Here is a 12,675-nt window from a genome sequence, read left to right as displayed (position 1 = left end):
GAAAACATTCTCCAGGTCAGCCCTCAGAGCCGAGCTTCAGTGATAGAGACTAGAAAAGGAAGGAGCGGGAGTTCAGTCGTGGCTCAGTGGAAATAAATCTGACTGGCATCCGTGAGGATGCACGTTCAATCCCTGGACTCGCTCAGTGGGTTAAGAATCCAGCGTTGCTGTTATCTTTGGTGTAGGTCCCAGGCACGGCTTAGATCCTGAGTTGCTCTGGCTGTGGTGTAGGCTGGGAACTACATCTCTGATTCGACCCCTAACCTGGGAACAGCCATATGTGTTGGGTGCAGCCCCCAAAAAGACCAAAAAAAAAAATTAAAAAAGCAGACTTTTTACTAAAGTGAGAAGAAGCAAGACTTGATGTAAGGAAATAGATAGGAATGAAGAGTGGACATTTAACTAAAAAATGCTGCTGAGTGTTATACCCTTTGTCATGTTTGGGAACTCTAAGAAAATTGTTGGTTTATTTTGAAATTAGTCTTTGCCGGCCCAGCTGGTTTCTCTGATTGCAACACTGCTTCAAGTTCAGACCATGGTGTCTTTCATGGTCCATAAATATATAATGATTAACTAGGGATTTCTGTGCCTGGAGGGAGATCCGTGATGCCTGACACCCTAGAACTTCTCAACCAAATGGCACAAGACAGTGCTGTTATTTTTTATGTAATTACAACTGCCTTAAGCTTTCTACATGGGATGAAAGCAGAGTGCGCATCCTATTTCGGCAGAATTTCTCAGTGGCGGGATCCTTGCCATTTGGGACAGGAGAGTTTTTGGTTGTACAGGACAATTTAATTCTAGAGGCATTCCCCCCAAAAATTCTTCTTACCCAGCGAAACCAAAGGCACCTGTTCCTCATTGTGACAAAGTTTACCTCCCCCTATGCATTTCGGAATGTACCCCTCTTGGGGATGGAACTGCCTCCCTGGAGTAGATGAAGACTATCTGAGAAATTCGGCTCAAGCCTCCCTCTGCCTAACTGTGTCATACTGTTTATTTCACTCTGGCAGCCACCTCCATGTTGATGGGACATTGATATGAACTAAATGTTTGTGTCCCCCCAAAATTCATATGCTTGAAACACCCCTCCCCCCAATATGGTGGTATTAGAAGGTGGCACCTTCAGGAGGGATTAGGTTTGGATGAGGTCACGGGAGTGGAGCCTTTGTGAATGGGATGGGTGCACTTGTAAGAGTGAAGGGAGTGCAGTTTCCTTTGTGGCTCAGTGGGTTAAGAACCTGGCTAGTATCCATGAGGATTTGGGTTCGATCCCTGGCCCCGCTCAGTGGGTTAAGGATCCAGTGCTGCCCTGAGCTGCCGACATGGCTCAAATCTGGCACCTGCATCATATGGAGGTTCCCAGGTTAGGGGGTCTAATCGGAGCTGTTGCTGCTGGCCTACGCCACAGCCACAGCAACACCAGATCCAAGCTGTGTCTGTGAACTACACCACAGCTCATGGCAACACCGGATCCTTGACCCAATGGGCAAGGCCAGGGATTGAACCCACAACCTCCTGGTTCCTAGTCAGATTCATTTTCCACGATGGGAACTCCTGGAACTATTTTAAATTTTTTATTTTATGTGTTGTTGCATTCCACCCCTTTCGAAGATCTTGGCAGTGGCCGAGCACTCCCAGTTTGGGAGGGAGGCCGGAATGGTGGTTGTGTTCTTGCCCTCCTTTGTGCTTCCCCAGTGCTTCCCTGAGTCTGCCTGGCAGCCTGAGCCTGAGGATCCTGCCGAACCAGTGAGCAGCTCCTATGAAGAGAGAGGAAGTAAGGCTTGCAAGTGGGCTCCTGGATGTTCCTAACAGTTCATTTTTACCTGGCAATGCTTACAGGGTGTTCACACTTTATAATTTGTGCCCCCTTTTTGTGTATGTGTTATATTTCAAGTGAAAAAAAAAGTTAAAAATTTCCTTTTGTTTGCTGACAAAACTCTGACCTTAACTGCAGTATAGTCACTCAACCTAATCACCTGAATTTATCCACTTAAACAGTACTGGCCTCCCCCACTACCCCATAAACTCTAAATATTGTGATTTGTTTGCTTATTGTTTTAAATTGTGGCTATTATTTTATTCTAAAAGTACTACATGTTATAGCACAAAAGGACAACATTGTAAATCAACTATAGTTTAATACAAACATAATAATAAATAAAAACACTAATTACAGTAGTTAATAAGAAATAAAAGTGCTAACTAAACTAAGGCTACGTGTTAATTATAGAAAATTCTAGAAAAGTATAAATAAGAAAATTACAATCTGCAATTTTACCATCAGGGGAAACCACTGTTATTTTTTATTTCCTTCTTGTTTTTTTTTTTTGTTTTTTTTTATGCCTACGTAAGCTATGTATGGTGTATACAGAGATAGGTTTTTTTTTAACAATATTAGGATCATTTTATTTTTAAAGTTTTGAAGCCTACTTTTTCATTTGATACATTGTGAACATTTTCCTATAAATTACTATACTTTGAAAATAAAATGTTAATGCCTATAAAATATATTTTGCTACTCTAGGTCATTCATTTATTTGTTCATTCAGCGAACCAGTCTAAGACTATGTGCTCTGAACACAGTGAGAACAAGACAGACTTGGTCTCTTGTCTTCAAGGAGTTTTCAGTCTATAGGGAGAGAGAAATTGAAAAACTAAATTAAACCAATAAAAAATCCCAGCTGGGCCTTCTCATGGAACTTGGCAAGTTGATCCTAAAATTAATATGGAAAAGCAAAGAATAGAGGAAAAAATATTAAAGGATAAAGACTGTACCTGAATACTTTAAGTTTTTAAGAGGCATAAATGAAGATAGGATATGGTTTGAATTGTGCTTTTTTGAATGTTGAATTGCTTTAGGAATAAAATGTGTGGTTTCGTGACTATAATGTGATCATTGACATATCTATACATGTTTTACAATTCATAGAATATAGTTTATATATTTTTTTACATACATGGGATCACAGTATACATATAGTTTTGATGCTGCTTTTTCATTTAACAATATCCCTAGGAAGTGTTCCATACTGATACATAAAAGCCTGTATATTTTAACAATTACATAGTATCTTACAGTATGGATATTCTGTATTTATTTCACCAGTCTTCTCTTGAGTCTTTAACTTTTTTAAAAGGTACGATAATTGTAATTATATATATACATATATAATTTTTTTTTTTTGCACACATTGTTAGAAACAGTGAGGGAAGAAGGAGGCAGAGATGGGAGCAATGAGATCTCAAGCAGATTTATTGACCAACAGAGTGGTTGGGAGCACGGAGCAGAGAGAACTCCGGCTCCCCTAGGCTTAGGGAGCAGCTAGTTATATAGGGAAAGGGGAAGTTTTTATTTTTAGTACATTCTATTTTTAGTGGAGGTCAGAGATGGAGTAAGAAACAAGGAAACCACAAATTATGTCGTTACAATTTAACAGTTTCTCCAGCTACTTTTGTCTTGCAGCTTTGCCTTTCATTTTGTGCAGTTACCATCAAACACACATTAGCAGGTAGGTATGTACCATAGATGACTTGAAGTGGAAGTGATGAGTCAGAGAATATGGACATTAAGTTCTGATAGATGTTGCCAAATTGTTCTCCAAGAAGAAGGTAACTATTCATACTCTAATCAACAAAGTCAGAGAGTCCTTGTTTCCCCAAAACCATCACCATTATTATATAGTATCAAGATTATACTATATAATTTCGATCATTATATAGTATCTTTAGTTTTATAAGGTATGATAGGCAAAAAATAATTCCTCCTCGGCTTTTTTTTTTTTTTTTGGTCTGTTTAGAGCCCCACATGTGGCATATGGAGGCTCCTAGGCTAGGGGTCAAATTGGAGCTACACTACGCCAGAGCCACAGCAACTCGGGATCCGAGCCGCATCTGTGACCTACACCAGAGCTCAGGGCAATACTGGATCCTTAACCCAATGAGCGAGGCCAGCGATTGAACCTGCATCCTCATGGATCTAGTTGGGTTCATTAACTGCTGAGCCACAATGGGAAATTCCTCCATGTTTGTTTTCATTTCTATTTCTCTAAATGCTAATGAGGTTGGGAATTTTTTCAAATATTTGCGGAAATATTTCTATTTCCTATTCTAAGAAGTATCTGTTTTTCTCCCCTGGTTTTTCTTCTCTATTAGCTTGCTTATTTTTGTCATATTTGTAGGAATCCTAGGTAAATAGTAGAGTTATTAAGCATCTGTCTGTGGTATATGCTGCAAACATTTTTCTTGGTCTTTCACTCTGAGGAGTTTTATATTTCTATTTAATAAAATCTGTTTTTTCTTGTGTTTTCCCCAACTCATGATTATAAACGTATTGTCTGGAGTTTTCTTCGGTGCTTTTGTAATGTAGATCTTGAATAAATCTGGATTTATTTCAGAATATGGAGTAAGGTAATGATTCACTTTAATTTTTTCCTTATGGCTCCCTATTATCCTAGTGCCATTTTTTTTTTTTTGAGTTATCTCTCATTTTCCCACTGTCTAGAAATTCCACTTTTTTTTTTTTTTTTTTTGTCTTTTCTAGGGCCGCTCCTGCGGCATGTGGAGGTTCCCAGGCCAGGGGTCTAATTGGAGCTTTAGCCACCGGCCTACACCACAGCCACAGCAACAAGTGGTCCAAGCCGCCTCTATGACCTACACCACAGCTCACAGTAACGCCGGATCCTTAACCCACTGAGCAAGGCCAGGGATCGAACCTGCAACCTTATGGTTCCTAGTCAGATTTGCTAACCACTGCGCCATGACAGGAACTCCTAGAGATTCCACCTTTATCATATGTCAAATTCCTATGAGTTACATGGGTCAGTTTCTGAACTCTACTGTCTTTCACTAATCCATATGTTTATTTGTACTCCAACACTTTGTTGTTTTTTTTTAGAGTATAGTTGATTTACAATGTTGTTCTGATTTCTGCTGTACAGCAAAGCAACTCAGTCATACATAAATATATACATTCTTTTTCTTAGATTATCTTCCATCATGGCCTATCCTAAGAGACTGGATATAATTCCCTGTGCTATACAGTAGGACCTCATTGCTTATCCATTCTAAATGTAACAGTTTGCATCTATTAACCCCAAACTCCCAGTCCATCCCACTCCCTCCTCCCCTCCTTGGCAACCACAAGTCTGTTCTCTATATCTGTGACTCTATTTCTGTTCTGTAAATAGGTTTATTTGTGCCCTATTTTAGATTCCACATATAAGTGATATCATATGGTTCTTGTCTTTCTCTTTCTGACTTCACTTAGTATGAGAATCTCTCACTGCACCCGTGTTGCTGCAAATGGCATTCTTTTGTTCTTTTTATGGCTGCATATTATTCCATTGTATATGTGCACTACAAAATCTTAATCCATTCATCTGCCACCGGACATTTATGTTGTTTCCATCCCTTGGCTATTGTGAATAGTTCTGCTATGAACATGCAAGTGCATGTATCTTTTTGAATTATAATTTTGTCTGATATATGCCCAGGAGTGGGATTGCTAGTCCATATGGTAGTTCTATATTAAGTTTTCTGAGGAACCTCCATTCTGTTTTCCATAATGATAGTACCAAATTTCATTGCCACCAACAGTGCGGGCGGCTTCCCTTTTCTCCACACCGTCTCCAGCATTTGTTATTTGTAGACTTATTAATGGTAGCCATTCCAACCAGTGTAAGGTGGTACCTCATTGTAATTTTGACTTGCATTTCTCTAATAATTAGTGATGTTGAGCATCTTTTCATATGCCTGCTGGCTGTACACATGTTTTCTCTGGGAAATGTCTATTTAGGTCTTCTGCTCATTTTTCAACTGGGTTGTTCTGTTGTTGTTGAGTTGAATGATTTGTTTGTATATTTTGGAGATAAGCTCTTGTCAGTTGCATCATTTGCAGCTATCTTCTCCCATTCCAAAGATTGTCTTTTCTTTTTTCTTTTTGTCTTTTTAGGGTTGCACCCACAGCCTATGGAAGCTGCAAGACCAGGGGTTGAATCTGAGCTGTAGCTGCCGACCTATGCCACAGCCACAGCAATGCCAGATCTGAGCCACGTCTGTGACCTACACCACAGCTCACGGCTACACTGGATCCTTAACCCACTGAGGGGGACAGGAATTGAACCCGTGTCTTCATGAATACTTGTTGGGTTTGTTACTGCTGAGCCACGATGGGAACTCCTCATTTTTTTGTATGGTTTCCTTTGCTGTGCAAAAGTGTGGAGATTTGATTAGGTCCTATTTGGTTATTCTTATTTTTATTTCTACTGCCTTGGGAGACTGCCCTAAGAAAACAATGATATGCTATATGCCAGAGAATGCTTTGCCTATGTTCTCTTCTAATAGATTTATGAAATCATATCTTACGTTTAAGTCTTTAAGCTATTTGAGTTTATTTTTGTGCATGGTGTGAGGGTGTATTCTAGTTTCACTGATTTACATGCAGCTGTCCAGTTTTCCCAGCACCATTTGCTGAAAAGACTGTCTTTTTCCATTTTATATTCTTCCCTCCTTTGTTGAAGATTAATTGACCATAGGCATCTGGGTTTATTTCTGGCCTCTCTATTCTGCTCCATTGATTCACATTGTTTTACTTATTGCAGTTTTATAGATTGTTTTCATATCTGGTAGGGAAAATTCTCCACTTCATTTTTTTCCTTTTTTTTTTGATATATTTTTCTTTTCTAGTAGAACTAGGGAAACAACTTTCATGTTCAGTTAAAAATCTTTTTTTTGGGGGGGGGGAGGAAAAAGGAGTAGTTTTTATTGCTTTGCAAAGGAGACCACAGCAGGCTAGTGACCTGGAGACAGTGCCCTCCTTGGGAGAGAATAGAAAGGGGTTTTATAGTTTGGGAGTGGAAAATGGGGCCACAGATAAGGAACAGGGTAAGTGCAAACTTGCGTTCTTCTTAAAAGCCAGTGTTTACTGGCCCCAGGATGGGACTGATTCTGGTGGTCCTTGAGATTATCCTACTTGTGACCTCCTTTCAGAAAAGAAGGCTTCATCAAGTAGTTAACACCTTCCATTTGTTGGGGGTTTAAATAGGTCTTAAAACAGAACAAAATGAAAAGCATGTGGTATTCATCATAGCTTGTTATTTTCTGTATTTCTGATGTTTTGGTGTCCAGAGCCTCCTTTAGCCTGAAGACACATCTCTCCGAGAGTGAACCAAGTCTCTGTGTCTGGACCCATAGAGGTTCAGGTTCTTCATGCCTCCATGCATAAGGAATTCAGTGAGGGACAAAGGGATAGGCAAGAAATAGATTTATTAAGATAGGATGCTTGCGAGAGTTGCAAGCGGGCAGGCACGGAAGCTCTGCTCACTTAAAAATCTTGTGGAAATGTCCATCAAGATTTGCTTTGGATGTGTAGATTATTGGGGAAGAATCAACATTCTTCCAGTAAGTTTTTTTCGTCTGTCTTGTACATTTTTTTTTTTTTTTGCTATTTCTTGGGCCGCTCCCACGGCACATGGAGGTTCCCAGGCTAGGGGTCGAATCGGAGCTGTAGCTGCCAGCCTACGCCAGAGCCACAGCAACGCAGGATCCGAGCCGCGTTGTCTTGTACATTTTTTATTAGGTTAATTCCTAGGTACTCAGTTGTCTTTGTTGTTCTCATGAATGGGATTTTTTTTTTTCCTGTTACGTTATTTATTACTGAGGATTTTGTAACTAGTCACCTCAGTTATTATCACAGTTATCTTTTCTTTTTATGGCCACACCTGTGGCATATGGAAATTCCCAGGCTAGGGGTCAAATTGGAGCCATAGCTGAGGCCAATGCCACAGGCACAGCAAAATTGGATCTGAACCACATCTGGGGCATATACCATAGCTTGTGGCCATACTGGATCCTTAACCCACTGAGCAAGGCCAGGGTCAAACCTACATCCTCACGGAGACAATGTCAGGTCCTTAACCTACTGAGCCACAATGGGAACTCCTATAATAGTTATTTTAGTTGATCCTCTTGGGGTAGCTAGATAGACAACCATATACGCTACAGAAATAATTGCTTTAATTCTTACTTTACAATATTTGTATTTTGTATATTTGTCTTATTGCTCTGGTTACAACTTTCAGTGCAGTGTAAATAGTGATAGCCACAGCATGAGAGGATTTTTGTTCACATATGATGCCTGCTATATAGCTTTTGGTAGTTGTGCTTTAATGAGCTAATGAAGTCTCCAGATACTCTACATGACAAAAGGAACTTTTGTTCTAGTTTTATTTTAAAAATATTCGAAATGGGGAGTTCCCATCATGGCTCAGTGGTTAATGAATCCGACTAGGAACCAGGAGGGTGTGGATTCGATCCCTGGCCTTGCTCAGAGGGTTAAGGATCCAGCGTTGCCGTGAGCTGTGGTGTAGGTTGCAGACGTGGCTCGGATCCTGTGTTGCTGTGGCTCTGGGGTAGGCTGGTGGCTACAGCTCCGATTCGACCCCTAGCCTGGGAACCTCCACATGCCACAGGAGCGGCCCTAGAAAAGGTAGAAAGACAAAAAAAAAAAAAAAAAAAAAAAAAGATGTTTTAAAGTTGAACCATCCTCACAGTCCAGAGACGAACATCATTTGGTCATTTGGTCTTATCTTTTCATACCTTGTTAAGGTTTATTTACTAATATTTTATTTAGGATTCTTTAAATGGATTTCATTTTTCAGTTTGTGCTAGCCTGTGTTAGTTCAGTACCTATGTTAGCCTCCATGTTCCCCTTTCTGTTATTCTTATTTACTTAGGTATTTATTTATTTACTTATTTACTGCTTTTTTTAAGGACTGCACCTGTGGCATATGGAAGTTCCCAGTCTAGGGGTCAAGTCGGAGGTGTACTGCCAGCCTACGCCACATCAATGAGGGATACGAGCCACATCTGCAGTCTACACCACAGCTCACAGCAATGCTGAATCCTTAACCAGCTGAGTGAGGCCAGGGATTGAACCCACATCCTCATGGAGACTAGTCAGAATCGTTTCTGCTGAGCCACGATGGGAACTCCTGTTCATTGATTTTTAAAAACAGCAGCATTAAGTGTTCTCTGAGAAATGGATTACTTTCTAGTTGTCCTTAAGTGGAAGATAAAGTTGTGTGGTAAGGCTAAATGGTGATGGGTTCAAATGAGCATACTCCAATGAAACTGAAATAAGTAGATCATCAACCTGTATTCCAGCCACCAGTCTGGGGTCAGTTGCTGGGGACCCTTTGCACCAAAAGCATTAGGTTCCTCCCTTATAAAATGTAGCAACAGTTTCCTATTCTAATGTGGCTTAGCTACATTGCAACAATATTGATTTTTCCTTCCATCTTATGAAACCAAGGGGGTATGTTGAGGTCTCTGACTATGAAGAAACCTTAGGCCCTCTAGTTTAATCTCTCTTTTTTTTTTCATCTTTTTGTCATTTGTTGTTGTTGTTGTTGTTGTTGCTATTTCTTGGGCCGCTCCCGCAGCATATGGAGGTTCCCAGGCTAGGGGTCGAATCGGAGCTGTAGCCACCAGCCTACTCCAGAGCCACAGCAACTCGGGATCCAAGCCGCGTCTGCAACCTACACCACAGCTCACGGCAACGCCAGATCGTTAACCCACTGAGCAAGGGCAGGGACCGAACCTGCAACCTCATGGTTCCTAGTCGGATTCGTTAACCACTGCGCCACGACGGGAACTCCTCTAGTTTAATCTCTTGATTTTACTTTGCTCTAAGGAGTACATCAATAAATATTTTGAGTGTGCCTGTGTGTGAAAACAATGTGAAAAAGGCTATTGAGATTTTGACTGCAGATTTTTGATTCTACCTTCAAGAAACTCAGAAGAAAATAATTTTTCTAGTGGAAAATAAATCATCAGGTAGAATTATGTATCAAAAACAGGAAAGTAGGTGTTCCTGTCGTGGAGCAGCAGAAACAAATTTGACTAGGAACCATGAGGTTGAGGGTTCGATCCCTGGCCTTGCTCAATGGGTTGAGGATCCGGCGTTGCCAGTGAGCTGTGGTGTAGGTCGCAACGTGGCTTGGATCTGGCATTGCTGTGGCTGTGGCGTAGCTTGGCAGCTGTAGCTCCAATCAGACCCCTAGCCTGGAAACCTCCATATGCCGCGGGTGTGGCCCCAAAAAGACAAAAGACAAGACAGAAAAACAGGAAAGTAATGAAAGTTCCTCTGTGGCCTACGGGTTAAAGACTTCATAGCTATGACTCAGGTTCCATCCCATTTGGGAGGGGTGGCCAAAAATAAGACCCAAACAGGAAAGTATCGCTCAGACGCTGCCTGTCCTCCTACTTTGAAAAGCTACTGGCCAGGAGTACAGGAAGAATTTCGAGTCACATTTTTTTTTTTTCCTTCCTTTTCAGAGAGGCGGGGCTCAAGATTGAGCCTGGAATTCAGATGTCTGTTAAGGACTGCTCTGTGGCAGTAAAACCAAGAGAACAAAGAGCTGCCCTGCTCATTGATTCAAACACCACCAGATACAGAGCTTATGCTACAGAGCTTGGGCTACAGGATGGTCAGTGTATATCCTCACCACGGGCAGTGCTTTCTAGGCCCTCATGTAAGTAACTTGGCAGAGTGTATAGACCTTTATCATTGAAACTGTAATCAGCAAAAAAAGGAGAAATTGACAAGAAGGAAAAGTTGGGGTTCAAAGTCTATCACATCTGCCTTTTTTTTCTAATGTCTTTTTTTTTTTTTCTGTTGCTAAATCCTTGTCATTTTCTGGTTGCTCTTCATTTCTTAGTGCCTGCTGTAACTCAGGGTCTCTTAGCAATTATAACCTGAAAGCGGAAAAAGAACCCTTTCTTTCAGCTTCTCTGGTGCTTTCATTCTCTAAAGAGGGCAATTGTTACTTTTTGAATCTTCTGCTTCAGAAATGCAGCTTATTTCCAGAGGTGCCGTATTTAATGTAACTATTTTTCTTTGTGTCCTGTGCTTTGGAAGCTTGGTATATAGTGCTTGTAGTACTTTTTCTCCCAGCTGTTACCTATTGAATGACCACACTGGAGTGCATTTATTTTGAGTTTATTAGTATTTGAGACAAATCAAGTGCAAATTACCATGTTTATCAATATAAATATATGTCACATAGTGTGCTATATTATAACATAGTGGAGTTCGCCTAAAATTTTTATTGAGGCATGTGGATATCCAGGTGTTTTAGGCAATCACCACATTTCAGTTTGATGATTTTTTAAAAAATAGCTCTATCTATTCAATTTAAAGATCATTTATAAAGAATTGGCTTAAAAGCACTTTTCAACCAAATGATGGCATTTATGCCATCACTTTTCAATACAAGCTACTTCTAGTTATATCACTAATGCCTAATTTCAATTTGCCTTCTTCAGTGAGATTTTCTTTTTATTATTTAGTAGCTCTTGCACTCACTTTAAATTCAAGATGAGATTTTCTGAGCTTTTGGCTGGAACGTCTTAGTTTTTTTTACCCCCCTCTCATTTCTTCCCTGAAATGTAAGAAATTGTTTTCTCTGATTACAAAGGTAATAGTTGCTCTGATTCCTACTTTTCAAGTGACTGATTTTTTAAAAAATCATCCTGAAATGACTTTTTGCCTAACATTTGGTGGTTCTACAATCACATCAGCTCTGAAATACTCCCTGTCCTTAATATAACTGTCCAAAGTACTCTCCCACTTAATAATCCAAGTGTATTTTCCAATATTTCTCATCCCTCTGGGCTAGTCTCACTCCCTTCTTATTACCTTCAATCACACCATGTGCTCATCTAGGAAAATGCTTGTTTAAAATGTAAAATAGTAGAATTTCATAGCAGCCTGAATTAGAGAAAGGAGGAGAAGTCAGGGGTGGCCCTCAAATGACTGGGAGGGCGAGAATAACATCCCTGAGAATAAGAACGGAGAAAGCCCAGGTTTATGGGGAAGAGGAAAACATTGTGGCAAGTTGCCTTAAAGTGCCCATGGAAAATATCTGATTAAAGGTGTCCTAAAAAGAAGCCAGAGGAGTTCCCGTTGTGCATGTTCAGTGGTGAATGAACAATTAGCAACCATGAGGATGTGGGTTCAATCCCTGGCTTGCTCAGTGGGTTAAGGATCTGGCGTTGCCATGAGCTGTGGTGTAGGCTGCAGATGCGGCCCAGATCCCGAGTTGCTGTGGCTCTGGTGTAGGCCGGTGGCTACAGCTCTAATTAGACCCCTAGCCTGGGAACCTCCATATACTGTGGGTACTGCCCTGAAAAGACAAAAGACAAATAAATAAATAAGTAAATAAATAAATAAAAAGAAGTTGGATATTTGATATGGACTGAGCAGACTGGGCTAGGCTTTCAGATTTAGAAATGATGTTGCTGGTTGTTTGGCAAGCCTGGCAAGTGGATGAGGTCACACTAGGTGTAATCTAAAATGAGATGAAAGGAAGGCTAAATAGGGGATCCTAGGAAACTTAACTTTTATTTTTTTAATGATCGCACCCATGGCATATGGAGGTTCCCAGGCCAGAGATGGAATCTGAAACACAGCTGCAACCTATGCTGCAGCTGCAGTAATGCTGGATCGTTTAACCCACTGCGCTGGGCTAGGGATCAAGCCTGCCCCTCCACAGCCACCCGAGCCACTGTGGTGGGATTTTTAACCTACTGCGCCACAGCAGAAACTCCAGAAACATTAACTTTTAAGTAGCGGGGCTGAGGAAGTATAGCAGCCAGGGAGGTTGAGGTAGG

At 40.7% G+C, this 12,675-nt stretch overlaps 1 protein-coding gene across 2 annotated transcripts in view; it reads left to right on the top strand.

Moving 5' to 3' along the window:
• GNE (glucosamine (UDP-N-acetyl)-2-epimerase/N-acetylmannosamine kinase) overlaps positions 10,279-12,675 on the top strand; it is a 67,066-nt gene continuing 64,669 nt past the window's right edge. Inside the window, exon 1 of one of the 2 annotated variants that reach the window (XM_021083996.1) lies at positions 10,279-10,535. In XM_021083996.1, coding sequence (XP_020939655.1) covers positions 10,464-10,535 — 72 coding nt within the window. In that variant the 5' untranslated portion in view covers positions 10,279-10,463. The remainder of the gene's footprint in view (positions 10,536-12,675) is intronic. The other variant, XM_021083984.1, reaches the window with a different exon arrangement.

This window comes from Sus scrofa, chromosome 1, assembly GCF_000003025.6.
Source record: "Sus scrofa isolate TJ Tabasco breed Duroc chromosome 1, Sscrofa11.1, whole genome shotgun sequence".
In the NCBI taxonomy this organism is placed as follows: domain Eukaryota; kingdom Metazoa; phylum Chordata; class Mammalia; order Artiodactyla; family Suidae; genus Sus; species Sus scrofa.
This window is presented reverse-complemented; position numbering and strand designations above follow the sequence as displayed.